This window comes from Mixia osmundae (genome assembly GCF_000708205.1).
Source record: "Mixia osmundae IAM 14324 unplaced genomic scaffold scaffold_8, whole genome shotgun sequence".
NCBI lineage: Eukaryota > Fungi > Basidiomycota > Mixiomycetes > Mixiales > Mixiaceae > Mixia > Mixia osmundae.
The window spans coordinates 68,690-95,820 of NW_014575556.1; the positions used below are offsets into that span (position 1 = coordinate 68,690).

The 27,131-nt window shown below is 54.9% G+C and overlaps 15 protein-coding genes across 15 annotated transcripts; 7 read left to right on the top strand and 8 right to left on the bottom strand.

Annotated features, from left to right (window-relative positions):
* Position 1: 1 nt before the first annotated feature.
* L969DRAFT_95713 (uncharacterized protein) lies at positions 2 to 905 on the bottom strand (the record flags this gene model as incomplete). Its single annotated transcript, XM_014710972.1, has 3 exons — positions 2 to 247; positions 321 to 620; positions 711 to 905. The coding sequence occupies 3 exons, from the start codon at positions 903 to 905 to the stop codon at positions 2 to 4; spliced, it is 741 nt and encodes a 246-aa protein (XP_014566458.1).
* A 2,391-nt stretch (positions 906 to 3,296) lies between these two features.
* On the bottom strand, positions 3,297 to 4,669 carry L969DRAFT_18655 (uncharacterized protein; the record flags this gene model as incomplete). Its single annotated transcript, XM_014710891.1, has 7 exons — positions 3,297 to 3,421; positions 3,469 to 3,614; positions 3,664 to 3,740; positions 3,788 to 4,029; positions 4,076 to 4,339; positions 4,388 to 4,477; positions 4,537 to 4,669. 7 exons carry the CDS (start codon positions 4,667 to 4,669, stop codon positions 3,297 to 3,299), a joined length of 1,077 nt encoding a protein of 358 aa, XP_014566377.1.
* A 69-nt stretch (positions 4,670 to 4,738) lies between these two features.
* On the top strand, positions 4,739 to 7,994 carry L969DRAFT_89097 (uncharacterized protein). The gene is made up of 9 exons (XM_014710973.1): positions 4,739 to 4,851; positions 4,904 to 5,101; positions 5,155 to 5,333; positions 5,383 to 5,552; positions 5,605 to 5,845; positions 5,896 to 5,977; positions 6,027 to 6,163; positions 6,212 to 7,588; positions 7,636 to 7,994. The coding sequence occupies exons 1-9, from the start codon at positions 4,768 to 4,770 to the stop codon at positions 7,814 to 7,816; spliced, it is 2,649 nt and encodes an 882-aa protein (XP_014566459.1). The 5' UTR covers positions 4,739 to 4,767; the 3' UTR covers positions 7,817 to 7,994.
* Positions 7,542 to 8,281, bottom strand: L969DRAFT_64489 (uncharacterized protein). Its single transcript, XM_014710974.1, has 3 exons — positions 8,044 to 8,281; positions 7,636 to 7,994; positions 7,542 to 7,588 (listed from the first exon to the last, which is right to left on the bottom strand). Exons 1-2 carry the CDS (start codon positions 8,213 to 8,215, stop codon positions 7,822 to 7,824), a joined length of 345 nt encoding a protein of 114 aa, XP_014566460.1. The 5' UTR covers positions 8,216 to 8,281; the 3' UTR covers positions 7,542 to 7,588; positions 7,636 to 7,821.
* Positions 8,246 to 9,405, bottom strand: L969DRAFT_95717 (uncharacterized protein; the record flags this gene model as incomplete). The annotated part of the gene is made up of 4 exons (XM_014710975.1): positions 8,246 to 8,563; positions 8,617 to 8,993; positions 9,055 to 9,199; positions 9,259 to 9,405. 4 exons carry the CDS (start codon positions 9,403 to 9,405, stop codon positions 8,246 to 8,248), a joined length of 987 nt encoding a protein of 328 aa, XP_014566461.1.
* A 73-nt stretch (positions 9,406 to 9,478) lies between these two features.
* Positions 9,479 to 10,032, top strand: L969DRAFT_553074 (uncharacterized protein). Its single transcript, XM_014710976.1, has one exon. The coding sequence runs from the start codon at positions 9,574 to 9,576 to the stop codon at positions 9,982 to 9,984; it is 411 nt and encodes a 136-aa protein (XP_014566462.1). The 5' UTR covers positions 9,479 to 9,573; the 3' UTR covers positions 9,985 to 10,032.
* On the top strand, positions 9,845 to 10,688 carry L969DRAFT_553730 (uncharacterized protein). Its single transcript, XM_014710977.1, has one exon. The coding sequence runs from the start codon at positions 10,126 to 10,128 to the stop codon at positions 10,591 to 10,593; it is 468 nt and encodes a 155-aa protein (XP_014566463.1). The 5' UTR covers positions 9,845 to 10,125; the 3' UTR covers positions 10,594 to 10,688.
* L969DRAFT_553690 (uncharacterized protein) lies at positions 10,671 to 12,388 on the bottom strand. Its single transcript, XM_014710978.1, has 4 exons — positions 11,273 to 12,388; positions 11,133 to 11,227; positions 10,932 to 11,083; positions 10,671 to 10,885 (listed from the first exon to the last, which is right to left on the bottom strand). The coding sequence occupies exons 1-4, from the start codon at positions 12,002 to 12,004 to the stop codon at positions 10,749 to 10,751; spliced, it is 1,116 nt and encodes a 371-aa protein (XP_014566464.1). The 5' UTR covers positions 12,005 to 12,388; the 3' UTR covers positions 10,671 to 10,748.
* Positions 12,089 to 13,171, bottom strand: L969DRAFT_95719 (uncharacterized protein; the record flags this gene model as incomplete). The annotated part of the gene is made up of 1 exon (XM_014710979.1): positions 12,089 to 13,171. The coding sequence occupies one exon, from the start codon at positions 13,169 to 13,171 to the stop codon at positions 12,089 to 12,091; it is 1,083 nt and encodes a 360-aa protein (XP_014566465.1).
* Positions 13,172 to 13,250: 79 nt separating this feature from the next.
* L969DRAFT_89103 (uncharacterized protein) lies at positions 13,251 to 15,944 on the top strand. Its single transcript, XM_014710980.1, has 3 exons — positions 13,251 to 14,954; positions 15,005 to 15,080; positions 15,127 to 15,944. The coding sequence occupies exons 1-3, from the start codon at positions 13,327 to 13,329 to the stop codon at positions 15,787 to 15,789; spliced, it is 2,367 nt and encodes a 788-aa protein (XP_014566466.1). The 5' UTR covers positions 13,251 to 13,326; the 3' UTR covers positions 15,790 to 15,944.
* A 254-nt stretch (positions 15,945 to 16,198) lies between these two features.
* L969DRAFT_89104 (uncharacterized protein) lies at positions 16,199 to 18,559 on the top strand. The gene is made up of 5 exons (XM_014710981.1): positions 16,199 to 16,268; positions 16,573 to 17,089; positions 17,143 to 18,184; positions 18,235 to 18,403; positions 18,457 to 18,559. The coding sequence occupies exons 2-5, from the start codon at positions 16,594 to 16,596 to the stop codon at positions 18,508 to 18,510; spliced, it is 1,761 nt and encodes a 586-aa protein (XP_014566467.1). The 5' UTR covers positions 16,199 to 16,268; positions 16,573 to 16,593; the 3' UTR covers positions 18,511 to 18,559.
* L969DRAFT_52040 (uncharacterized protein) lies at positions 18,521 to 20,093 on the bottom strand (the record flags this gene model as incomplete). Its single annotated transcript, XM_014710982.1, has 2 exons — positions 18,521 to 18,559; positions 18,738 to 20,093. The coding sequence occupies 2 exons, from the start codon at positions 20,091 to 20,093 to the stop codon at positions 18,521 to 18,523; spliced, it is 1,395 nt and encodes a 464-aa protein (XP_014566468.1).
* A 758-nt stretch (positions 20,094 to 20,851) lies between these two features.
* L969DRAFT_51750 (uncharacterized protein) lies at positions 20,852 to 21,219 on the top strand (the record flags this gene model as incomplete). Its single annotated transcript, XM_014710983.1, has 3 exons — positions 20,852 to 20,885; positions 20,939 to 20,994; positions 21,049 to 21,219. 3 exons carry the CDS (start codon positions 20,852 to 20,854, stop codon positions 21,217 to 21,219), a joined length of 261 nt encoding a protein of 86 aa, XP_014566469.1.
* Positions 21,220 to 21,330: 111 nt separating this feature from the next.
* Positions 21,331 to 25,880, bottom strand: L969DRAFT_18664 (uncharacterized protein; the record flags this gene model as incomplete). Its single annotated transcript, XM_014710892.1, has 5 exons — positions 21,331 to 22,527; positions 22,575 to 23,603; positions 23,653 to 24,344; positions 24,393 to 24,534; positions 24,582 to 25,880. 5 exons carry the CDS (start codon positions 25,878 to 25,880, stop codon positions 21,331 to 21,333), a joined length of 4,359 nt encoding a protein of 1,452 aa, XP_014566378.1.
* Positions 25,881 to 26,193: 313 nt separating this feature from the next.
* L969DRAFT_76977 (uncharacterized protein) lies at positions 26,194 to 27,083 on the top strand (the record flags this gene model as incomplete). Its single annotated transcript, XM_014710984.1, has 3 exons — positions 26,194 to 26,450; positions 26,508 to 26,763; positions 26,804 to 27,083. Exons 1-3 carry the CDS (start codon positions 26,216 to 26,218, stop codon positions 27,081 to 27,083), a joined length of 771 nt encoding a protein of 256 aa, XP_014566470.1. The 5' UTR covers positions 26,194 to 26,215.
* Positions 27,084 to 27,131: the final 48 nt, after the last annotated feature.

Sequence of the window (27,131 nt, forward strand, 5' to 3'; positions counted from 1 at the left end):
CTCATGACGTCAAGATCGACTGCGAAATGGTGCTCAACGGCACAGCAAGTATGTAGTATTGCTGTTTGCGCCATTCAGATCGGGTATCACACTGACGACGAGCGACTTTACGTGCGAAAGATCCACTGTCTGCAAATGGCATTGACCAGAGTCCCTCCATGCGATACTTGCGCTCCGAAGGGCTTGACGAACTGCCATCAACGTTGCATATGAGCCGCGGCGACACAATTGTCGGGTCTTGTTTGATCTGCATTCGGCTTCAATCACGCATTATAGATCCGGCAAGGTGCATACACAGGTAAATTTCTTCACGATGGCACTTTCAGTGTACCGAAGGAGCCACATTTCGCGATTGAGACTGGCGACGGTCTGTATGCCAGCGATGTCAGCGCAACCAATGGCGCAGATGAATAACCTGCATTAACAATCCCATCCGGCGAGACACACGAGACGATGCATGTCTCGAAGCCCAAGCACCGGTTCCGAGTCTCCGGGACTCTTGGAGCGGCGCGTACAGCAATCTTTGCTATCGTGAGGGCAAGCGCCAACGCTTTGAGGCGTCGGACAGCCGAAACCGTGAAGAACGAGAGACGCGCAAGGATGATGGTCATAGAGGGCGACTATGTGGACAATCGCATGTGACGAGCTGTCGACGTCATGTCGTACGGATGATCAGACAAGTCAGAAGATGCTTAAGCTTTGCAGATAACGTCAAAAGGGCGATCACGCCTTTGACGTCTATCATCGACTGTCGGATCGACCCTCGGAAACGTCATACACAGGTCTCGGGAAGAGCTCGTGGGAGGAAAAGCGACGATCAAGACATGACGCATTGTGATGACGACTGTACTGCTGAGCATTGCGAACCAAAGATGTAGACGGACGCGTTCGCAGCCGATGCTCATCGCGCTATACATCGCGTCAGAGAAGGATGGCGTGACTGCGCATCAAGACGCTTGTTGTGAGCCTATGCTCCGGTACGAGCTCAAATCGTTCTGGTCTATCTCAAAAGCGAGAGCGATGCATTCTAGTTCATGTGCGCCTATCTGCCGTGACTTCTAGAGCGCTGTACGACCGCGCGAGGGTGTGAATGTCTGCCTATGCGATCCAGTTCCACACCCTCTCTGCAAAGTTGCGGGGCGGGACCTCGTCCTGACATTGTAATGAGTCAGCTAATGTGAGCCTGCAGTGACGCAAGACATACCTCGAGAGGACAGTCGCGCGAGTTGGAGATAAAGTCCATATCGGCGGGCGCGATCCAGGTCGTCTTGTACATGAACTTGTAGCCCACGTAAAGCACGACAAACATGACGAGCGGGAAGTAGCTTGTGATGAAAGTTGCATCATCGAAATGGCCATCGACATGGATGAACCTGCCGTCTCACAAGCTACTAAGAAGGATATTTATGAGAACAAATGTGACCTACACTTTGAAGCCGTTCGTGATGAGAATGAGCGAGGTCATNNTGGCGCCATAGTATGCCAGGTAAGGCATCAACGGAGCCGTGAANGTGAGGCTCTTGCGATCCACGCCCGTCGCTCGCGTTCCTTTCTCCCATTGTATGAACGTCACGAAGATACCGAACCANGTGAGCAAGCCAGCGACAGAGGTCATGTTGGCAAAATAGCCAAAGACGGTACCGGCAGACGTCGAGCCGGCAGACATGTAAGCGAGAAAAGCAAACGCAATAGACACGATCATTGAGACCCAGGGCANTCCCCAGCTGTTCGTTCGTGCAAAGATACGAGGAGCATTGCCGGCGATAGCGAGCGCATAGAGCGCTCTGCTGCTTGTGTACATGTCTGAGCTGGCNGCCGACCAAGCTGCAGTGACGAGGGCGGCATTGATGATCGAAGGCAAGCCTGTAATGCCTGCGTGCTTGATGGCGATGACAAAGGGCGACTTTGCTGCTGTTGAGCCAAGCTTGAGATCTGGCTCATTNGANGGTACGAGGATGCCAATGATGAANGTGCCGAGCAGATAGAACAGCAGAATCCGAACGTACACTCGCTTGATGGCTTTGGGGATCGAGCGGCGGGGATTCTTGGCTTCACCAGCAGCNAGCGCCACGATCTCTGTGCCGACGTACGAGAATGCAGCTTGGATGAGGACAGACCAGAAGCCAAGGAAGCGCCCGAGCGAGCCAGCGATGCCCTCGTACTGCACGAATGCGCCGGGATCGCTCCAATAGCGGAAGCCGATCTGCTTCTGTCCGGGTATGCCGCCAGCGTTGATAATCATGCCCAGGAAGATGAGCACGACGACAGTGACGACCTTGATCATAGAGAAGAAGAACTCCGCTTCACCGTAGAACCCTGCGCCGCCGAGGTTGATACCGACGACGACGATGAGACAAACGGTGATCCAGACGGCAGGACTGACATGCTCCGCGGGTACCCAGTAAGAGACGAGTACGGCTGCAGCAGACAGCTCTGCAGGCAGTACGATCGTCCAGTTGTACCAGTAATCTGTGCCACGCAGGGCTGTCAGCGCTCCTCCTCTGAGGGGTCAAGGAGACTCACTCCAGCCCATCGTGAAAGCAAGAGCCGGATCAGCGAATCGTTTGCAGAGCGAGATATGGCCACCTGCTATAGGAAAGGTGGAGACCATCTCGCCCAGACACAGCATGACCGAGAGTGTGATAGATCCCATGATGGCATAGCCCATGAAAAGACCAAGCGGTCCGGCCATCTGCAGACTTGAGCCAGTGGCGAGGAAGAGGCCTGTGCCGATGACGCCGCCGATTGAGATCATCTGGATATGTCGCTGCTTGAGTTGGCGCTCGAGTTGTTCGCCCTCCTCGACGTAGATTTTGTGATCTCTTCGACGCTCATAGCTCGAAGGCTCGTCGTGTACCGAGACTTGGTAGTCTGAGGCTACGACATGCTTCTCAAGGCTGCCGTCGTGCATAGCCGCAGCCTTTTCGGAATTTGTCGACATGTGCAGAGGTCGCTCCAAGTGGACAATGACTGGCCAGTGTCACTGTAGAAGGATGACAAAGAGGCCTGAGCGTAGTGACCGCTGTCGAATCGCCGATGAGTCGATTGCACGGGAAGACGACGTAAAGTAGATAAGCCACTGAGATGAGACGGAGGGTCAAGTGATCTTGATAAGGAGAAGAAAGAGGAGCTTGGCGGGACAGACTATGAAACGGTCGCACGCTCGAAGAATGGGGCGCCGTAACCGAGTTACGAAGGAGCGTGCGATAATCACTCAGGATCCGCCGAGGGTCGTATTGCACCCTGAGCCGAAGCTTGCTGTGGCCGTAGATTGCATATCACAAATACCGGCTTGCCTACCCTTGAGCTAATGCGCCCTCCAACGCGCGACCTTCGATTCGCGACTGCACGTTGTGGCAGACATATTCTGCTGGCAGCTCGTATTCGACGTTGCAAGTGCTCACATGCATGATCAGAGGATCTGTGCATGCTTTCAGCGCTCGGACTGGAGCAATACACGAGTCTTACGCGGCGGGCAGGCGACAAAGAATCTCGGTTCGCTGAGCAGTGTAAAAGAGCGTCTGGCGACGCCCAAGCCGACATAAGCAAGCATGAAAGCACTGCAGCATGGCTTCTCAGGCGGCGCCCATGTAGGCTGATATTCTCCTCGCTGCCTGCAGTACTCATCAATATCAGCCGTCTTGTTTGTAGCGAGCGACTGACCTGATCTGAAGTGATACGATGTAGTCGTCATTCAGGGGAGAGATGTATCGCACAATGACCCGACGATCGGAAAGAGACTGCGCCAGTGTCAATCCAGTTTGAAAGGATTGCGAAGAGCTCGCACGTGGACAAAGTCGGTCCAAAGCTGAGCGCCATACTGCTTTGACAGAATGCCCACGTAAATTAGAGGCGATTCGATCGCCGTTATCTGCGTGAGAGCATGCGGCCAGCGCTTCCTCCAGATCTCGCAGTGGCCGCTTGCGTCTGCTTCGATTTCGTACGTTTGCAGGACGGGCTCCGGCTCAGGCACAACCGTAACCTGCGGGAAAACGCTAGGACAGGGTACCGTGGACGGTTCCTCTGGGCCTGTCCATTCTTGAGCTCAGATAGAGCCGCTTGCGCTGAAGCGTACAGCTATGGGGTTGAGGTAGGTGTTTGCCACTGCAGTTCATTTGCGCTACGGCCTCGGCCGAGAAGACTTTTCCTTTGTTGAGGAGCGAGATACCGATGACGACTTTGATGTGAGCCGTCACGATGCAGCATGCTCTGGACTCGGCATCCCAGAACTGCTGATCCTGACCGGATGAAGTAACGTTGAACTGCACTAGCACCTTTTCTGGAACACCATCCTTGCCCATAAGACTCTCCGGTTTCCCAAGATTGCTCGTCGAATCGTCTGTGACCCGTTGAGCGAGAAAGCGCACCTGGGTACGACGTAACAAACAATTTGAGGCGCGCAAGAGGACATATTTGCTTCCTTCTTGCGGGATGAACGAGACATCTAAGATCCCGGGTCCTATTGCCGTAAGACCTTCTGTGATGCGTCTGTGAGAGGAGCAGGAAGGGACCAGGTTACAGGGTCCTTGAACGCACTACGATAGCAACTCGCACTCGCTGACGCCTTGAGTCGGAAAAAGACCAGACTGAACGGCGAAGCTGAGCAAACGCGGGGAATCGAAGCAGACCATGTCAAGCTGAGAATGAGAGCACGGCAGAAGGACTTCATTCAGGGATGAGCTGAGCCGCGGCCTCGGTCCGCGGTTTGGCAGTGACGCAGACGCGCTCGACGCGAATAGCAAAGACAGCGAACGCTCAAATGAGGCCATGGTGAAATGCCTCTGTGTGGCAGAGAAGCCCAGCATCGCACGTGGGATCACCGAGATCCTCTCTGGCGGTCGTTCGAGAACGGTGCGCGCAGTGGTCTGCGAGTTGTAAAGGCTCACAGAAATATGATCAACAGCGTAATGGAGGCAGTCGATTCGTCAATAACTACGAGTTTTCCTACCGATTAGAAGGCTATCCCGGCTTCACTGATTTTGTCGTCACCGCCGTCGTCGGTCATCTGACTGCCAATGATTTTGACGATGCTCATCGCGGCTGGCGCTCCTGCGACGCATTCGACCTCTTTGATGCGCCTATCATCACCTTCATCCCTCCTGTCAGTCGCCACATGTGACCGTGGACCACGGCTGAAGGTCGTCGATTTCACAGAAGCTCAAGGACGTGGCTCGCAATCTGCAGAATGAAGCTAGGACGGCTCAGATATTGATGATCTGGACGGATTGCGACAGAGAAGGCGAGCATATTGGCTGGGAAGTCCAGAACGTCTGTCTCAAGGTCAATCCACGACTAGTCGTTCTACGTGCCCGTTTCTCTGCCATCATTGCAAAGTCAGCCTTGCCGTCTGGGCGTCGTCAAATGTGCTGACGCGCGTAACAGTCAGATACACCAGGCTTGTCAGCATGCTGTCGCGCTCGATGAAAGACAAGCGAGCGCGGTAGAAGCACGCATAATGCTCGACCTTCGTGTCGGCGCAGCCCTAACCCGTCTACAGACTTTCAATTTTCAGGCTGCCTTTCCGGAACTTCAAGGCTCCGTCATCTCCTACGGTCAGTCTCGCTATTGAAAGCACGTCCTTGCATGGCTTCAACGTATTCGCAGGACCATGTCAGTTTCCTGCTCTCGGCTTCGTCGTCGAGCAGTATGAGCGAATGCGCAACTTTGTAGCAGAAGCATTCTGGTCGATACAATCTACGCTGCGCCGCGATGGCGCCACTGTCACTTTCAATTGGGCACGCAACCGACTCTTTGATCGAGAAGTGGCCGGCATGCTTCACCAGTGGTGCCTCGATGATCCCGAAGCGACCATCACTTCAGTACAGACGAAGCCAGCGAGCAAATGGTACGCTATCAGCAAACTTGTGAGCTCCCTCATGATCCCCTTGCCAACAGGAAACCACTGCCGCTCACGACAGTGGAGCTACAAAAGTCGGGCTCTCGCATATTACGTTTGTCGCCTAAAAAAGTCCTCGAAGTAGACCTATCTTTCCGACTGGCCAGATCTCGTCTGATAACGAGGACAGATTGCCGACGCCCTCTACCAACGAGGCATCCTCAGCTATCCTCGCACAGAAACAGATCAATTCGATCCTCACTTCAACTTTCAGGAGCTTATCGAAAAGCAAACGCAAGACACTAGATGGGGTCCCTTTGCGCAAAGGTAGCTCAAGGCTGGATATCGTCGAGCAGTGTCTGATACGCTGTACAGACTGCATCGGGGAGAATTTGAGCGGCCAAGAGGCGGCAGAAAGAACGATCATGCTCATCCGCCTATTCATCCGACTGCACATGCTAATCTGCAAGGCGACGAAGCGCGCGTGTACGAGCTCGTCACGCGTCGCTTCCTCGCTTGCTGCCACAAGAATGCGACCGGTCGGCAGACAACAGTGAGAGTGTCGATAGCTCGCGAGGAGTTCAACGCTTCAGGATTGATTGTGCTCGAGCGCAATTATCTCGATGTATACCCTTACGATCGATGGGAAGGCAACGCCCTGCCTGATTTCCATCTCAATGAGACCTTCTTACCTGCGACATGCGAGCTCAAAGAAGGCAAGACAACTGGACCAAGCCTACTTACGGAAGCCGATCTCGTCAATCTGATGGACAAGAACGGCATTGGCACAGACGCGACAATTGCAGAGCATATCGAACATCTCCTTGAACGCGACTATATCTCCCGTGAAAAGGATGGTCGGAGTACGGTACTTGTCCCGACGACACTTGGTATCGGGCTGGTCGAAGGGTACAACAGACTCGGTCTTGATAATTCGCTCAGTAAACCTCATTTGCGCCGCATGACCGAACATCGAATGAGTCTCATCTGCACTGGTCAGCGGACTCAGCAAGATGTGATCGAAGAGACATTAGACGAGTACCGCGAAATGTTCATCGTCGCCCGACGTCAGTGGCAAACTCTGACAGATACTGTGCGCGAGTTTTCGGAGCTTGGCGCGCAAGACCTGCCGCCAGATGACGGAGCGCCGGTGCCAATGGCCGACGTGGACGGAGACGAAGATGACGATGCTGGGCCGCCGCCCGCTCGCCGAGCTACAAGAGGCAGAGGCACGCGAGCGAGAGGGGCTGCGCGGGCTACATCGAGGGCTCGCGGTCGTGGTATGGGAAGAGGTCAAGCATACGCTCGTAGTCCTTCGTCTGCCGTCGATGATCATTTCGATAGTGACGACGACCATCGTTCAGCCCCTATCGCGGCCCACCAAGAAGCTGCGGCAGAAGTGCCGCGCTGTCAATGCGAACAAACGGCAGTTCTGCGCACTGTGAACAAGGCAACAGCAAACAAGGGCCGAACGTTCTACAGCTGCTCCAAGCCTCAAGATTCATCGTGTGGCTTCTTCGAGTGGGCAGACACTGCAACGCCCAGCGTCAAGCGTGAAAGGACTTACAGTCGAGCTTCGCCTACGAAGAGAGCTCGACCAAAGACTAGCCATCAAAACGGAGATGCTTCAGTCGCGCCTCGCTGTCAGTGCGATCTCACTGCTACTCGTATTACTGTGAAGAAGGACGGTCCTAATCAAGGCAGGGAGTTCTGGAAATGCTCAAAAGTCTCTGCAGCCAGTCAGTGCAAGTTGTGCGTCGAGCGTTAAGTGAGCAGATTTGCGTTGACTTTGCGTACAGCTTTGAATGGATTGAGCAGTCCGGCAACGCCGCGATGACTTCCGGATCGACACCGTCGACGTATAGCTGCTATGTCTGCGGCGAACCTCACATGGCCAAGGACTGTCCACAGCGCGACAACCCAGATCGGCGAGCACGAGGGAGGGGAAGAGGCCGCGGGAGAGGCAAGCGAGGTCGCTGAGAAAGCTAGCTCTCCAATCGTGCAATCTTGTGAGCACCGTCAAAACAATGTTGTTGTCGTAACAAGAACACACTTTCGAGCAGAGGCGCTGACGCTCTAATCCTGCTTGGCATCTGGGCGAAGACCTCTGACAGTCTTGCCTGCACGCCAGATCTCCTGGTTGTCAATCTCGGCCAATCTACTCGCATATTAGCGCTTATCAGAGATATAGCGAGCGCTGCACTGACTCCTTGGCCAGATCCTCGTGGTATGTCTTGCGACCGTTGAATTCAAGCGAGCGGCGAGTCTCTGAGCCGTCACGGACGGATTGGTAGAGCTTCTCGAAGACAGGCAGATTGGCCTTGTGGAACTCCTTGGCCCAATCGAGGGCTCCTCGACGCGCAGTCGTGGAGCATGCATTGTACATCTGTCGCACCCTATCAGCAGTCATCACCGAAAGCAAACGATCCTGCGTACGTAGTCCATGCCGTGCGCACCAATGAGGGGGTAAAGCGACTGGGTAGCCTCTTCGACAGTCTCATTGAATGCTTCCGAAGGCGAGTGGCCGTTCTTGCGGAGGACTTCGTACTGCGCAAGGAACATGCCTTGGATACCGCCCATGAGGACGCCACGTTCGCCGTAGAGATCAGAGTAGACTTCCTTTTCGAACGTCGTCTCGTAGAGGTAGCCGGTGCCGACTGCAACGCCGAGTGCTACTGCCTTCTCCTTTGCCTTGCCGGTCACATCTTGCCATACTGCAATGGAGCCCTGTATGCCACGTCAGCTTTATCATATGATGATGTGGTAAGGACGCGACCGACATTAATGCCGCGACCCTCCTTGAAGAGCGAGCGGACAGTTCGACCGGAGCCCTTTGGCGCACAGAGGATGACGTCGACGTCCTTTGGAGGAATGACACCGGTATCGTCCTTGTAGACGACGGAGAAGCCATGAGAGAAGTAAAGTGTTTTGCCTTTGGTGATCTTGGGCTCGATTTCTTTCCAAGTCTGTGATTGTGCTGCGTCGCTGAGCAAGTTCATGATGATTGTGCCCTTCTCGAGTGCTTCGTCAATGGAGAACAGCGTCTTGCCGGGTACCCAGCCGTCCTCCTCGGCCATCTTCCAGCTTCTGCCGTCTTTGCGGACGCCGACGATGACATTCAAGCCATTGTCGCGCGCGTTCAAACCTTGCCCGTGGCCTGTACAGCACGCAGCTCGACTTAGCAGGATAGATCTGTGCTGATGCGAGAACCGGCATACCTTGGGAACCGTAGCCAATGAGAGCGAGCGTGTCGTTCTTGAAGTACTCTTGCAGCTTGGGCAAAGGCCAATCTGCTCGCTCATATACGACCTCTTTCGTGCCTGCAAAGTCGAGTGTCTTCACTCCGCGAGTCTGCTGCTTGCTCTGAATTGGGCTCGCATGCTCAGTATGCCGCATCCTGGGCGGGAGCGCAAGCAAGCTACCTGGGGAAAGATGTGCTGAAGGACCGCTGTGGCTGCGGGTCGCGATGCTCGCTGTGCTGCCAAGAGTGCGAAGCTACGCTTCTGTGCTGGTGCGGCTGCCTTGCATGCTGCTCGCAGCGCTTGCTGTGACGCTCTCTTTGATGCCATGCTTTGCGAGTCACTTTCTCAAATTTTTGAGAAGCGGAGGCTGCCGCTTGCACGTGACCTGACATGCCCTTGGCTTTCGCGATCGAATTGCGGCCGGTCTTCAACGTTCCGTTGGCCGATGTTGGTCAATCCCATGATTCGAATCTCCCCGGTCTTCATGCTTGCTGCATGCGTACTGCATCTTGTAAGTCAATAGCGCCGTGCGTCCTCATCGGCCGATGTCACTGCGCTTTTCTACCACATCGAAGCGACTGCAAGCGCACAGTGCCGTCCAGGTCCTGCCCGTGTCGATCTGGCCTCACTCGAAATGCTTCTAACTCTTCTCATAGCAAGCGATCGCACAGCTACAAAGTTACGAATTACGTCAATGCCAACAGCTTTGCCCAAGACGGGAGCTCGAGGGATGAAGATGGCCTTTCCGTCGATGGCTTTTATAGCCTGCACATCGTTGGCGGAGGTGAAAATCAGCGGAGCTGGTCTGCTCGCATTCGGGCATGCCGCAGACTCAAGACCTTGATCACGTTCGCGCTTGGCATGTACGAAACCAAATTCTATCTCGGCCCAGTCTTTCGCGCCTAAGTCGAATGCGGCGGATCAGATGAGGCTCATATCCTAAGATGGGGATCAAACTGCAAATCTTGCGGTGCCGTACAGAGAAGTATACAAATCAGATCGGTCAGCGATGGGAATTTCCCGTATTGCTGCCCGAACAGCCGCACGATGCCCTTTCTATCCGCTCAGAGCGCTGCGACCTCATTGCGAGACGACGACGATAGGACCTGCTCAAATATTGGTGGCCGTCATTGGCAAAGTAGAGGACTCGGGCACGCTCTTCACAGCGACGGTGCCCGTCCGCCCAAATACTGCTTTCTATTGTCAGAGCTGACATGTCACACTTTGGCGGCATGCCAATATTCTCAGTCATCATTGAAGCAACAGCACGTGGTCAGACATTTGTATCGACCGAGAGGATCGTGTCCGCACGTCTTAGATGGAGAGGCGATCAGATTGCAACCTGGCCGCAAGAAGAGCAAATGTGCTGCGCTGCACTGCAGTTCTGCAAGTCAATATAGCTCTCGGTGTCTTTCAGAACAGCTTTCGAAGATTCAGGCCGTTGCACGGGCTGGACGTGTTCGTCGCTTGTCTGCCGATTCAGTAGGGAATGCCTTCGGAGCTGTCACGTCCTGAGGTCATATGCATGTGAGCTGGCAATTGCCCGTAGCGATTGCTCAAAAGCGTACAACCAGAGCGGCGAATATGCATGCGAAGACGTGTCGACGCTGATCAAGTCGCTCGATGCAGTGGAGCCTCAAATGCAATGCTTCTATGCGTCACAGCTACACTCAGCTCACTGCGCGAGCGCTTGGCGAGATATGAGCTAGAGGCTCAAGTATGAAAGTTCGCTTGATCTCATCGCAGGCGAAGCGCCCGGGATGAGCGTATTCGGAAGTGCATGCCTTGGAAGGACGAAAAGCCGCAGCTGCGCCACTTCAGCATTCGGTTCGCAAGGACCGGCAAGGACTGACTCGGGTTGCATTCGATCGACATGACTGAGATGGGATCGATGACTTCTGAGAAGGGACGGAACAAGCCCAAGTTGATCGTCGTGGCTGATGATTCGACGCGACAGCAAACTCTGTCGACTGGATCCCACGATTGCTGAGCATAGCCAAAATCCCTATTGAAGTCTTCAATTGTTCTGCTCGTTTGCTCACAAGAGGACGTACCTGAGTGTGATCTGGAGTTGCAGCAGGCTGTCCTCGATCTGGTCGTGCCAGAGCACAACATTACGCAAAAGCGCGACCCTAGATGCAAATCCGAACTGGTGGATCATCAGAGCAGCAAAGCTGAGATTCAGGAGGCATACATGCCAAAATGATGCAATAGCAGGGTAGATAGAGGCTGGCTTGGCAATCACGGCAATCTGCACCCCGCCGGGAGTGGGCCTGATGATAGTCGGGTAATAGGGCGTATGATAGAATCCGATACGCGGGAGAGGACAGATTGCGCTTGCTCGGACCGAGAGACCATAAGTTGTGATGGTCGGTCTATCTTGATCGGGCACATCGATGAGTCGGACAGTCCGGAATGGCTCTGCGCAGTCGATACGAGACATTGTCTCACTGCAGCTCAATTTAGGTGCAGATGGCCCGCCGCACTCTACAAATGTCTGAGCCGTATTGGCAGCGTCGAGATAGTGAACTTGCGTGCCGAGCGTGAAAGTATAGGTCGATCTGATATGACAGCATGTCCGATCTTGGTCTGACAGCCAGAACGCTTGATCTGTTCCGACTTCGTTGACGACAAACGATGCCACTGCAAATTTGACTCTGCGCTCGGAATCGCGCTGAACTTCATCGACATTGAGCTTATCGGCATTCGAGTAGGCCAACGGACGGTACTGAAAGTCTCGACCGTTGCGAGAGAGGAGCACGATCTGAGCTGATCCCGTCCCGAGAGCAGTATTGCCGAGAGTGGGACAGTAGGCCGTACCCCTTGCTTCGATGCGGTAGAGAAGTGCATCAATCTCTGCCAATCGATACTGCTGTGCGCCGATGACAAGAGCGCAAGCCAGAGCGCAGACGCAATGAAGGAACATCGATGGCCGAGTGTGCAGAGTGAAAATTGCCACCAGGGTGCATTCGTCTTGTACGACAGCTTGTCAGGAGCTATCTCGGCACGGCTACTCTAGCCTGGCCTTGATGGGTGCGAGCCCAAACGCGGACCAAAACTCGAGACTGGACATGATCCTGTGGAGCCTTTCCGGTCCTCTGGGCAAGACAAACACTTTTTGCTCCGCCATCAATTCCACGACCCACTCGGCTTGATGTCCCGTGGCAGCTGCTTTCTCGGTCCTCTGAAGTGCCTTGGAAGCATTTTTTGGAAACGCAGAGCGATCATCGCCATTGAGTCCCCACGCACTCGCTAGCTCCCACCAGTCGTAGCATCGCGTATCTGACACGATCCATCGCTGTCCCTGTGTTGTCGCTCGGGCATCGGGTAGCGAGACTGCCACTATTGCACGAGCGAGGTCGAGACCGTGCAGCATGTGGATCGAGCCTTTTGCAGATAGAGCCTCCTTCGTGGGCGCTATCCTACCAACGTAAGCTCTGATCGATCTCGGACCACCCCACAGTCCGCTCAGATTGAGAACAGTCGTGCTTGCTTTGACTGACCGACTCTTTTCATCGTCTTTCTCTTGGCTTTGCAATGTCGGAGAAAGCGAGAGGAGCTCATCCTCTGCCACCGCGCGAGGATTAGTAGTATTGTAAGTCGAGTGACGGTCAATGTATCGGATGGGATCTTGCGCTCTCCAGGCTGCGCCGTCGTCGCTGCCGACCGTACTTGCGTTGTGCTGCATCGTCGGTCCACCGTCATAGATGCCCGTTGAGCCGAGTTGTACGAACAGCGGTCGAGCAGTGGGATGTGTCGCCAAGTAGTTCTTCACAAGCCGGGTGGAAGCGCCTGGGCCATACAACGGAAAGATGATGACGATCGTTTGAGCAGCAGGCAATCGCTCGAATTGCTCAAGATCGCCCGTCTGCTCGGCGGACAGTGCCTCCGTCTTGCTGCTTTCGAACGAGAACTTGATCGAGCCATCTCGTCCGTCTTTGGTCGTGTAGGCGTAGGTGAGCTTGCGTTCATCGAGCAGAGGCATCAGGAAAGTAGAAGTCCAGCCCGAGCCGAGCAAGAGGATGTCGACTGTTGCATCTGACGTGGCTTCATCCAATCTCACTGAGCCTCGTGAGCCCAGGCAGGTCGTCATTGCTGCCAGCATCGATCGAGTCGAGTCTGTCGGGCAGCAAGGCGGGCGAACGGCGAACGCGTCGTCCTCTCGTCGCCAACGACGTCATCGCCGCTCTTCCAGCAAGCCCGCAGCATCCAAGTCTCAGCAGCTCAGCTCGAGCTTGGCTTGGTTCGATGGCGGCGCAAGAGTCGCATAGGCCGGAGAGGATGACTCAGCCGGTCAACACGCTCGACGTCCCTGCTATCAAGGGGGGATCATCCCTGCCCCCTCGGACGAGCTCGACAGGCGAGCAGACCATCAATGTTGATTACGTGCTCGTGTACGACTATGCGAGCAAGCCGAAATCAGCTCGTGACGATGTTGCAGCCAACTATCGGTTTGTCGTGTCGAAACTCAAAGAAGCTGGCTTGCACGTAACGAGTCGATTGGGTGCACCCAAATCTGACCAGATCCTCATCTTCGTACGATGTCCGGACGAGCTGATGCTCAAAGAGCTCAAGCAAGAGCGACTCGATGATTGGCTGCACGGTATATCGAGTACCAAGCAACCCGATCCCAAATCGGAGCGGGATTTCATCTCTGATCCCGTCTCAGAGGGCGAGCGACTTCGACATGTCTACACCCTCATCACGGGCTACGATGACGAATCGGTCAATTCATCTCAAGCCACGCGCTCGAATCGCAAGGCAGGTATCACGCCCGGTACCGGTCATTACACTCGTGTCAAAGCCATCTTTCCGCCTCACAATCCCAAATTCAACAAGGACTGGCTACAACGCTGGACCTCTTGGTCTCATGTGGTCAGCATACCCGCCGAAGAGCTCGACAGAGTCAAGGATCACTTTGGTGAAGATATTGCGCTTTATTTTGAGTTCCTGCGCTACTACTTCACCAGACTCGTCGTGCCGTCCGCCCTTGGAACGGCGGTCTATCTTGCCAAATGGGAGTACCATCCTGTCTATTCCATCGTACTCATACTCTGGGCCATTATCTTTGTCGAAGGCTGGACGATGCGAGAAAAAGTCTTGTCCGTACGCTGGCAGACCCATGCGCTTTCGACCAAAGGAGGCAGACGGCGAGCACAGTTCAAGCCTGCTACTCTGCGCACCTCGCCTGTGACCGGTCTTCAGGAGCCCTTCTTTCCCTGGTACAATAGAGAGGGAAGGATCCTTGCAACCGTGCCTGCCTTGGCAGTCTTTTCTGCTCTGCTATCTGGCTTGATCTGTATCATCTACACTGCCGAGGTCCTCATCAACGAGGTTTACGATGGACCCGGCAAGAAGGCGTTCAGCTTGATACCCACCATCGCATTCGCTGGACTGGTACCCCAAGTCGTCGCGCTCTGGACCAAGGTCGCTGGAAGGTTGACAAACTGGGAGAATCACGAGCACGAGAATCATCACTACCAGTCTCTGACGCTCAAGACTTTTGCACTCAATGCGCTGGTCTCTTTCGGCGCCTTGACCTTCACAGGCTACATCTATGTTCCTTTTGGGCGACTCGTCATCCCACAAGCTCTCAGTTTGCTCGCAAACAAGGGCTTGATCGATGCCAACCATGCTGCTTCGCCTAAATTTGACATCAACAGTAACAAGCTACGCAATACGCTTATCGCTTTGACGACGACGTCACAGGCCGTCGGAGCCTTCACAGAGATTGGTCTGCCGATGTTGCTCAGACTGCTCTCAAGCAAGACGGAGCTTTACAGAAGCACCAACCCCAAGTCGAGTCCGTCTGATGATCCAGAAGAGCATGCTTTCCTCGAGCGTATCCGTCATGAAGCTGCTCTGCCCGATTATAGGTTTGTACGAGCTGGTCCCTCCTTTTCCCAAGCTCACAAGTCTACCGCAGCTTGTTCGTCGAGTACGCAGAGATGGTAGTACAATTTGGTTACACCGTCCTTTTCTCTGTCGTCTGGCCTATCGCAGTGAGTAGCTTCGATCTGTTTCTTACCGCAACTTACCTCAGTGCAGCCTGTGACAGCGTTCGTCAACAACTTCTTCGAACTAAGATCAGATACCTTCAAGCTGTGCTCCAACTCTCGCAGACCGGTGCCCACGCGAACAGATACTATCGGACCCTGGCTCCGCGCGCTGTCTGTTCTCGTCTGGCTTGGCGCAATGACGAATGCTTCTCTCATCTACATGTACGCCCCTGGCGCATCTCATCGACCTGGCTTCCTCTCCGGCCCACCGGTCGAGACCATCATTTCCGCCGCAGAGAACATCACAGGCACGGCTCTGACGCACAAATCGATCCATGGCAATTTTGCGACGACTCATGTCCACTATGCAGCTACAGCTCCAGATCCCCTGTCTGCACTCAAGTCGACGCTCTTCTCGGCCTTACTCGTTGCACTTGCTTGCGAGCATCTCTTCTTGTTCGTCAAGGAGATCATCCGACACGTCGTCACCCGCATATTGTGGTTCAGCAGTAAAGAAGAGGCAGCGCTCCAACGGGCTGATTATGTTCTTAAGAAGACTTATCTCGAGACACTCGATCTCAACCCTAAAGAGATCGACCGAAGCCAGCTCGAGGAAAGCGGCGCCAAGTTGAGCAGCGCCCACGCAGGCACCTTTTGGTCCAAACACGATCCTGCTGTCGATATCATCAATAGCGCGAGCAAGACAGACTAGACTCGCAGGGTCAAGCTCAATCTCTTGTTCCAAGCGCCACTTTTGATGATCTTGTTGTACAACATTCCAGCCATGCGCAGTACGAATTCAATTGAGCGTCGCCCACGTTTGGCGGGGAGGTTTACGATCAGTGATGCACATTTTGACTTCAGCCAGTCACGCGAGCACCTGGTCCATAAGGTCTGAATTGAGGGGCCATCTGTGTAGACAAGCACTCTTTGCACACTCAGGTGCCTGATTGTAGAGTCCACATCAGAGCATCACTAGAGCTAGCAGAATCGGGGCCTGCTCTGACCGGTATCGAAGAACTTGGAACTCATTGAGCTCGTCGAGTCCGTCTATCGTCCTCCATTGCCAAGCCTCTTGCTGATAAGGCAAATTTTGCCCATGATAGCTGGGCTCTCTATAGGCAGTATCGACTGACCTCCTGGCATCGTCGGTGTCGATACCAGACGCATCTGGCACCCGGCTCTCATCAGGTACGTCGAATGTCCTTACATCTCACTATCCTGCACAATCTTCGCCGCCTACCACGTTGGTCAGCTCTGCGCATGCTCCAGGCTAGAAGCACTGCTGCCTTCTACATCGAACACCGTGCAGGTACATACTGCGCACGGCCCTTACGTCATGGAGTTGACACGGCGGGCTGATAATACGCGAAAGCAAAACTGCCAATCATGCTGCCGCCGATAAGCTCTGCCTTTTCCCAAGCACCTTCCCAATCCTGTCCAATCAATCAGCGATTACATGTCTGTACAATAAACTCATGTGCCAGAGCGACAGATTCAATAAAGCACGAGCAAGATGTCTGAGCGCCCAGGTTATAACTATCCTGGTACGCCAGATGGCACAGATGTCAACCCTCAGCACTTCTTCCCTCCCCAAGCTGAGAACCAGGCGCCTTCGCACAAAGAAGATCTTGAGAAGGTCGACAGCAAAGCCGGCTCTGATGGCTACGAGCTCGCCGTTCTCGACGATGCCACACCTCACGAACGTAGACGTAATCACAAGGTTTACATCGAAGAGGGCGAGCATCTCGAGCGTCAGCTCAAGCAGCGACATGTTCAGATGATCTCAATCGGCGGTGTCATCGGCACTGGTCTCTTCCTCGGAACAGCCAACGCCCTTCGACATGGCGGTCCGCTCGGTCTCTTTTTGGGCTACACCATCATGGGCTCTATCACGCTCTCTGTCATGCTGTGTCTAGGCGAGATGATCTCGACCTTCCCGTTGCCCGGTGGCCATATCTCGCTCGCCAAGCGATTCGGTGATCCGGCACTGGCGTTTACGATGGGATGGAGTGCGTTTGCTTGTGCCTCGTGCTGCTATCGCTGACGGACCCCCTTGCCGCAGACTACTGGTACAATTGGACCATCGTCCTGCCTGCTGAGCTGTCCGCAGCCGCAGTCCTCGTCTCGTATTGGATCTCGGCCGATAGCGTCAACCCAGGCGTCTGGATCGCAGTATGCCTCATCGTTGTTGTCGGCATCAACTTGGGCGGTGCCAAGTTCTACGGCGAGGCAGAGTTCTGGTTCGCAATCATCAAGGTTATCACGATCGTCGGTCTCATCATTCTCGGTATCATTATCGATGCCGGAGGTGTGCCTGGCCAGAAGGCTATCGGATTCCAGTACTGGCGCAATCCAGGCGCTTTTGTGCAATACGAGGAGATCGGCGGCGCTCTCGGTCGCTTTGTCGGCTTCTGGACTGTGCTCATTCAAGCCGCATTCTCCTACATTGGCACAGAGATTGTCGCTCTTGCTGCTGGCGAGGCTAAAAACCCCCGTCGCTCGATCCCCAAGGCAATCAAGCGTGTCTACGTCCGCATCTTACTCTTCTACCTTGTCGGTACTTTCGTAATCGGCTTGATCGTTCCATCGAACGAGCCCGACTTGCAGCTCGGTTCCACTGCGGCAAAGTCGCCTTTCGTCATTGCCATCAAACACGCCGGTATTAAAGGCTTGCCCTCCGTCATCAATGCTGCACTGCTCACGTCAGCATGGAGTGCGGCTAGCTCCGACATGTACACGAGCAGCAGAGCGTTGTACGCACTCGCTATCGCCGGCAACGCGCCCCGTATCTTTGCTCGAACCAACGGCTGGGGCTTGCCATGGCCTGCCATGATCGTCTCCGTCGCATTCTCGCTGCTCGCGTTCATGTCAGCTGGTGCAACATCTGCCGGCACAGTGTTCGGCTACTTTGCCAACATGACCTCAGTCGCAGGCCTGCTGACCTGGCTCGGCATCTTCCTCACATTCATCCAATGGGAGAAGGGCACACGTGCGACCGGCCTTGACCGCAAGAGCCTCGCCTTCACCGCACCTCTCATGCCTTATCTCGCATACTATGGCGCATTCATGACCTCACTAATTCTGATCACGAACGGCTTCACTGTGTAAGTAGAACCAAGACAGAAGGCTCTGAGCTGATCCGGGGCCGATACAGCTTTATCAAAATCGATGGCGACTTTGATGATGCCACTTTCATCACGAGCTATCTGCCCCTGGTCATGTTTGTCATCCTCTACACTGGCTACAAGCTATGGTTCAAGACAAAGTGGATTCTACCGGCCGACATGGACTTTATCTCCAACTCGCGCGACTGTCCTCTCGAAGTGCGTTGCCAGACTGTCTTCTGGGTATTCTACTGATTGTGTGTGATTGCCAGGATGAGGTTCCCCCTCGCAACATCGTCGAGAAGGTCTGGAATTGGATCGCTTGAGCACCGCAACTTATACATGACCCGCACGCGCACTCCTTTTTTTCGTGATCTACAGTAAGACTTGTGAATCATAATGCAGATGGTCTATGGCGAGCGTCACGTGTGCGGGACGAACACTGTCTAGCTAGACAAAGCGACATGTTTCGCATCGGCACATCACATTGCTTGTCTCTCGTTGGCCGTATCTGCGCGTCATTTGCCAGAAGAGAGCTGCATCTCGCTTATACAGGCTTCTTCCAATTCGAGTGCCAAGTCTTGACAGCCGTCAGGAGCTCAGCCTGAGCTGTCTTGATGGACTCGGGCATGATCACATTGGTCTCGTCTGGTCTGACGGCGGATAGCATGCCGTTGTGTCCGATATCTTCAAGGTAAACGAAGGGTTGCTGAACGGTACTATTCCGCACTGGAGCTTGGTCTGCGCAAGGCGTGGCCTGACGCCAAGGGTCTTTCTTGCTGCAAACGATAGCGAGCTGATCAAAGGCGATCGACCAGCCGCCGAGTTGGTTCATTGCCGCCACGTCGGGCTCTGTCGGGATCGAATGGACTTTGCCCGGAGGGAAGGCTAACTGACAGCCCTGATGCATGAACTCGTAGTCGAGATGACGAGAGACAACAGGCAGGCCGGCACTCTCTGGTCTGCCGAATCCTGAGCGGAAGAAGGGCCATTCTGTACACTTGGAGTAAAAGTAGGGCCGCCATGTATTTGAGAGGTCGGTGACCGCCCAGCCAGTGGGATCGTATGTCGACCACATTTCATCTGCGGTCTTCATCTTGCCCTTCCAGCTCTCGCCGGTAGGCTTGAACCAAGCCATCCAATTGAGGAGCCAGGTGGCGGCCAAATCAATGGTCTCGTCCTCATGATGCTTATCTGTCATGAAGCCCGATGCCTTGACAAGCTCGACGGCTTTAGCGCGATCGGCTTGCGAGTGACCGGGACGTGCAGAGAAGGGTGCTGTGAGGTTTGAGCAGAATTGAGCATAGTCCAGATCTACACCGCCGTTCTGTTTCCAGAACGAATTGACAAAGTTGTCAGGTCCACTGCTGACCGCAAGACCAATGAGAACGTCTTTGATGTGCGTAACACCGGTCATGCCGAAACCGTCTTTGATGGCTTCCAGGTGAGCTGGGTCGGCAGCATCTACGAGGAGATCGAGGATGAGCATAGAGACTTGCATGGCACGTGTGCAGTCTTTGATGCCGTACTCGATCACCGCATCATAGTACTGCCAGTAGTTTGCGATGGACTGCATAGTAGGCGTGACTGCTACAGCGCCAGAGAAGACGTCGGGATACTTGCTTCGGGCGATGGCAGCCTTGACGCCTCCGTATTCCATTGCGACGGTGATCCACATGGCGTTCTTGTACGTCAGATCAAGGCCTTCAAAGCCTGCAAAGACGACATTGGAAGCAAAGTGTTTGGCATCTGCAATACTCTGAAGTGTTGACGAGAAGCGCATCGAGTCTGTTGTGAAATTCGATACTGGGATCGACTTGCCCCAGTAGCGAGGCTCGAGGATGACAGCGATACCTCCTGTCGCCTTTGCGACATCCATGAGCCAGCTGTAGTCGAGGAAATCCAGCATGACTTCTGCCCCGCTGACCGCAGCATCATACAGCAAAACCGGTCCCGGCTTTGCGCGGTCAAAGTGCTCGGCATTAAAAAATATCGGAGCTTGAAGCTGTCAACACTATGTGCAGCGTCGGCTGGGAAGTGATCAACGGGCGTATCGATGTAGTACTCTTGATGCTCAGGCGCCGCTGGAACCTGTTTGGCAGGGCTGATTTTCTCTGGAGCTGAAGGGCTGGGATAGGCCAATGCTTGCCCGATAGCGGCAGCAGCGCCGAGCGTGATCAAGCATCGCATCTTGCGTTGCGTCCCGTTGCTCTACAGAGCGCAGAACAATGGGCTCGTGTCCAAGACGGGGGCAAACGCGGGTCCTTTCTGTCGCGTGTCAGATTGGGGCCGCGTACTGCTTCACGTCTCGCGATGGCTGTGCATGTCGATATGCTCGGCGATAGGTGCATCCGTATCGACTGCGCCTCTGTCGTCGAGGGTCACGTGGCCAGTGATGGGAAGAAAGCTCGCATCCGGCGGGCAAGAGCTGAGCACACATGCGCGGGACGGTCAGGAATGTGCAAATGCATCGGAAGTGTCTACTGTATGCAGATTGGTCCACAGATGGCTCAGGATGTGCCTTCGAGCAGGACTTGAATGTAGACAGAGTCGTAGAGGGCGGCCAACTTTGCGCGTGATGACGTGTCAGATATATCCAGTAAACGGCACAAGTAGCCACTTGGCACCAAGCCAGCAAGTTCGTAGCTTTACCCTTGAATACTTGCAATGGCTCGCCGTACGCAGAAGGTCGGCATCACCGGTTGGTCCAGCCTTTGTCAGGACGAGCATGCGCTCACACAGGCACCTGTCTAGGCAAGTACGGTACCCGTTACGGTGGTTCGCTGCGAAAGTCAATCCGCAAGCAAGAAGTGAGATCAGCATGGGGCAGAGCTACGACCCGGCGCTGACGAGTGGCCCTGCAGATCTCCCAACATGCAAAGTACACTTGCACATTCTGCGGCAAGGATGCAGTGAAGCGAAAGAGCGTCGGCATCTGGGAATGCGCGAGGTGCAAGAAGAGCATCGCCGGCGGTGCCTACACACTTTCCACGACGACTGCTGCCACTGTGCGATCGTACGCTCTCTTCTTCTGAACGATATTCCCCGCTGACTAGCTGCCTGCAGAACCGTTCGACGTCTTCGTGAGCTCAACGAGGCATAGAGACAGTCGGGGGCGATCTGTAATGCATGCGCTGTGACAACAACTAGGAGGATAGGCTGGCCGATAGCTTCCGTGCTTTCGCTGAGATAGTCTCAAGCGCGCTCTTCTTGTTCCAATCTGCTCGAGCGTGCCAGATGGCGCTGTCGATTTGAACGCGAAGGACTTCGAGCTGTTCGATGTTGAATGAGTCTGACAACCGTGTGAGCTCTTCAATCAATGTCGCCAGATCTGTTCGATCAAGATTGAGGTCTGGATAGGCGGGCGACGGCGAGCGGGTGTCCGGAACAGGCTCGGTGGGTGCAGTGTTGAGTGAAGTGTCGTAGCGAAAGTCCATCGCATCATCCGTGCCATTGACGAGAGTATCGACACCCATCTTGTCAGCCTTGTCAGCCCCGCCGGGCACAATTGGCAACGGCTCGGCGAGGTCGTCTACGGGAGCGGGAGGTAAAGGCGATTTTGACAGCGAACGTCTCCTGCTAAGTTCTCGTTCGATGACACCAATATCGGACACGACTTCAAGCGTCTGGCCGGCTGAGCGCGTGCTGGGACGATGAGCATGTTCGCCGTTGGACTCGACAGCTTGCGCGATTGACTTGTTCTTTGATTTGCGTTTCGACCGTCGTTCGTTTTCGCGAACAGACATGGACAAGCAATCCAGCTTGAACTGCTCGTCGCAGGCAAAGTCGACCATCATTTTCGCGTGATTGAGCATCATACCTGCGCGCGTATAGAGATCCGGATCTTTCTCAAGGAAAGCATTGGTGAAGATTTTGGCTATGTCGTCAACAAAGCGTTGTGGCGTCAGATATAGATCTCGATAGACATCAGAATGTATCGTCTCTAGGTTCACATTGTGCCACAGCAGAGTCGTAGGAGGCGCAGGCGTCTCCGGAGCGAGGTGTGCCAGCTGTGCCTGACTTTGCCTTTGCTCCTGGCCTTCGCCAGACGCGGGTACTCGCTCAGGCGTTTGCATGCGTATGCTTGACTCATTGACCGGCTCGATGGGTGCAAGGTCATTTGCGACTTCGCCGTTGGCATGATTCGCGATTGTGTTCGGTTGCATCTCACCGAGTGTAGCATGATCATCAGAAACGCCGTTTCCATTCGTGACAGCCATCTCTGCCGGAACGGCAGGCGGCTCATCGGAGTTGAGTGGCACGGTAATGACCATGGGACGCGTGAGATCTGTCAGCTCTGCTGTGGGGTCTTGCAAGCCCAATGCAGCATCTGCCACAACCTCCTGCATGCTAAGTCAGCGACGAGCTTCTGCAGTTCGTGAGAGCGTACCCCGACCAGCTTCGAGAACCGCTTATAGCGCTTCTTGAGCTCTGCAGCAATGGGACCGATGCGGAATTTCAAGATTTCCCGCAGCGTAGCATCCTTCTTGGTCTGCGCTTGTACTTCTTCTGCCGTCGGTTCTCGAGGTGCGGGCGGGGGTGCGACGGGTAAGACTTCAAGAATCCGTTTGCGCCTTGGTATAGCATCATTGTACTCCTTCGGTGACCGCGATAGCTTCTCTAGAAGCGAGGTGAAGAACGCTCGCCGAAGTTCAGCGTGAGGCGCGCCAAGCTCCATGCGATTATCATCCGAAGGCCCGAACCACTGAGAGACGTCTGGAGGCAAGAGATCGCCGGGCGTTTCACTGATGCCGAGGAGTAATATAGGATCAGAAGCGCTCGCTGCTTTGAGGAGACCCTTGAGCGTTGCTCGCGTCGTTTCTGAGATAGAATCGGCCCAGGCGGCCAAATCGGGTATGAACAGGATGGAAGGCTTGTGTCGTTTTGCTTCGGAGAAGATCTGAACGAGTGTGGCCTCCGGCGTGCTGCTCGAATCGCCCAGAAGCGTATCAAGACCGAGTGACTGCACATGATAGCCTTCAAGATATTGCATGAGCGCTGCACCAATGTGCTCCTGACCCAAGCCTTCTTCGCCAGAAATAAGTAGCCGCGGGCGATGTACTAGCGAGGCTTCAAAAGACTGCATAAATTTCTCCGTCTCGAAGCCCGCGTCGTTTAGGTCTTCGTATTCTGCTTCCTCCAATATGTTGAGCTTCTTCCGAGCCGGCAAGACGCCGGCAAGCGCTGATTTTGCAGCTTCAAAAGCAGGACCAAGTAGACAAGCAAGATGAGGAGGCAGAGCTGCAGCAGGGCTGGCATTGGATCTTGCTGTTGATGGGACGAGTCTCTCTGCAGCAATGACAAAGTCACGGGCAGAGATCTCGATCGTCTCGGGCTTGATCATCAAGCGTTGCGGGGTCTTATAGATTTGAGGATACTTGCGCTGAACCGCATTGAGAGCGGCTTCGGTACATAGCGCCTGTTGCGATGTATCAGCGCAGTTGGCTGAACGAGATGAGACGGCGTACTCTCATATCTGCGCCTCCATAGCCTTTTGTCATTTGGGCAAGCTCATCCTTGATGTTGGTGGCGAGAGGAGGCTGCCAATCGCGCGTATGAATATCGATGATCTTCCGCCTGGCTTCCAGGTTCGGCAAAGGGAAGTAAAACTCCCTGTCAAACCGACCGGGCCGACGAAGGGCTGGATCGACAGAATCTGGACGGTTAGTTGCACCGATGATGATAACTTGGCCTCGACCGTCCATGCCGTCCATGAGGGCGAGTAGCGTAGAGACGATAGAAGCGTGGATTTGTTCCTGCTTGCTGCTCCTTACGGGCGCCAGACCATCGATCTCGTCGAAGAAGATGATGCTCGGCTGGCACCTTTTCGCTTCTTCGAACAGCATCCTGAGTTGACGTTCGGCTTCTCCAACCCACTTGCTCAAGCAGTCTGCTCCCTTGCGCATGAAAAAGGAAATCCTTTGACCTTCTGTAGAGCAGCTGCTCGCGAGAGCGCGGGCCAAAAGTGTCTTGCCTGTGCCCGGCGGACCGTGGAAGAGCACACCCCGAGGCGGCGTGATTGCAAAGCGCTGGAAGACTTCTGGATAGAGCAGAGGAAGCGAGACCATCTCCTTGAGCTGCTGGATGTGACCTTCCATGCCTCCGACAGAGTCGAAATTGATGTGCTGGCCGGGCAAGAGCGGATCAATATCGGCCAGATCTGCTGTAGCCTCAGCTATGCAATATCTGATCCAAGACGGATACGTACTAGCTGTGACCTTGCCAAAATTCTTGGGCGCGCCAAGAGTGGAGTCATTTATCGTACCTGCACCTGCTGCGAAGAGTCCGCCGGATGCGGCAGCTTGAGCTCGCGCTGCAGCTTGCTTCCGAGGCGACGCGCCGTCATCAGACTGCGAACATGATTCAGCATAGCGCAACCGGGAAGCGGAAGACGGACGGAATCGCTGTCTTGCATCGGCTCCGCGCCAATAGCACGCTGCAGATCTTCGAGCGTCGCATTGAACTGCTGATTGACGGCACGTTCTTTCGCTTTGCGCTTGGCAGCCTTACGCTCTTCTTTTGAGTCACGATAGGCTTCCGCTTCGAGCTGTTCCATCGTAGGTAGCGCATAGTTGACTTCATTGCGTCTCCGCAGGCCGTAGCCTCTCGAAGAAGAGCGAGAATTCGAGAGCGAATCATCCTTGTTGCCCGGCCGACGGTCCAGGCGATCGTAATCTATCGTAGGCTCATCTTCCTCCTCTTCGTCCTCTATTGGCTCATCTTCGTCTTGTTGGTGGTACGAGTCATATCGGGTGGATCGAACGGGCTGACGCCTCGTCCGACGAAGTTCGCGTGCCTCTGCTTCTTCCTGTCTCCTGCGCGCCTCTTTGGCCTGGGCAGTGAGCTTGAGTCTCCTGCTCTTGCGCTGAGAGCCCCATTCGTCCTCTGAATCCATCTCTTCCTCGTCCTCGGCAAGCCAGGAACTCCTTCTGAGCCGTTCGCGTGGCCGCACCCGTGGAGGCGAGCCATAGTCATCGTCTTGAGGAAGCTGACGAGAGTGAGCCTGAGGTCTACGCAATCTCCTGACAGGCTGCTCGTCCTCCTCCTCGTCGTCTTCCTCATGACCCAGTGGCTTTTCATCGTCTTCATCGTACTTGATCTTCTTGGTCGGCCGACCGCGTGAGGAGACACTGAGATCGTGGGCGTCTTCCTGGGTATCCATCGGATCATCGTGCTCCGAGTCATGATGAGGTATCTTGCCGTTGACATTCCTTGCACTCGCACGCTGTTGAGGTTCTGGAGGCGATGACGCAGGCTGGAGAGCGGTAGGCGGTATCGCTCGGCCGCGCGTAGCTCTGCGCGAGGAAGCAGCAGCATCTTCTTGTGCCTGCAGCTCCCTCGCGATCCTTTCATCCTCATTCAATCCATCCTTGGCCTCATGAGTATCGCCATCAGACGGTGTCTCGATGATGCGAGAGTTGCGCTCGCTGCGCCTCGTCTGCTCTGGACGCTTTGGCGCCTGACGAGGTGGAACAGATCCTTCCTCACTCCCCTCTGCATCGTCATCGTCGGACCGCAGAGATGAGCCTGCCGAAGTATAGTCGGGCCGTGTGACTTTGAACCTCAGACTTCTGCCAGAGGTCGACGTCTCTGGCTGGCGGGACTGAGCTGGAGCGTGTCCATGACGGGCTGACGGTTCTAATGAGCTGCCCGCTCTTGTGCTCTGGCCCGGGAATCTTGGCGTCTGTCTGGGCATTGTGACCCTAGTGAGACGCCCGGGACACAGTTGATGACGATGTCAGCTGCCGTGTAGAGCTGTCTGGCGTCGTCGTGAGTGATCGACAATGCCCGTCCGTGCCTCGTGCCTGCCCAGAGGTCACAGCCTCGATGACGCAGTACGACTGCTGACGCTGGCTCGGCTTTGCGATCACAGGGGCGACTGCGACTGTCAGCGGCTGCCGACGACTGCAGACGAGCAGCAAGAGGCCAGCTCAAGATTCTGCCGGGGTGCTGCCACGTCTTGCTGCCTCTGCCAAAATTCGGCGCGTCGTCGTCGTCGCCGCCTGTCGCCTGTCGCCTGCAGCAGGGCCAATGTCGAGGACAGAGCTTGCACAGCCTTCTGCGCTTCTGCAGCACGATGTCGACCTCAAGGCTCACCTCGACTCACTCCACACTTCCCTGCTCTACAATCTCCAAGCACTCGCGCAGCATAATCGAGAGAGGAGGCGGGATCTCAATGAGGAACAACAGGCACACGCCCAAGAGGTCGATAGGCTGCAGACACAGCTCTCTGCTGCTCGTACAAAGGCGCAAGAGATGCTTGCCCGTACGTCTGATTCTGCTCAGCAGATATGCCGCGCTCAGGGTTCTATGTGCTATGCAGAGATAGAAGCGGAACAGCGAGACATCAAGTCAGCGAGCAATGCTGTCGCCAGCCTGCAACTGCGCGAGCGCGCTCTCAACGACTCGCTCGCTCTATCGGAAGCAGACGTGCAGGAGATGTCGACCAAGCTCGACACGCGACAATCCGAGCTCGACAGGCATCGCGTCCTCGTCAGGCACCACGCCAGCTTGGGCGCGATCGAGCTCAAGTACTTGCAACAAGCAACGGGTCTGTCTATCAAACCTACCGGTCGCATGTGCTTTCTCTCTCCGAGCGCTGCTAGTCCTCACATAGAGCTTGTTGCCTGCAGAACATGGCCAGGTCAAGATTGAGTTCCGATTGGTTGACCCTGCCGACTTTGCCAGGCCATTCTCACTCATCCTGGCGACGACATCCATCGACAGGTCGATGCCGAAGTACGCCATTGTCTCCACCTCGCCACCACTCGATCGCACGCTGCTGGGCACTCAAGAGGCCGCGCTGAATCGATCGCGCGAATTGGGTCCTTTCCTGGCAGCCATGAGAAGATCATTCGTCGCTTCAGTCGAAGCAGACCGAGCCGCTCGCACGTCCTGAACAGGTCTGGCTAGATTGCTTGTTGTATATCAATACGAGATACAATAT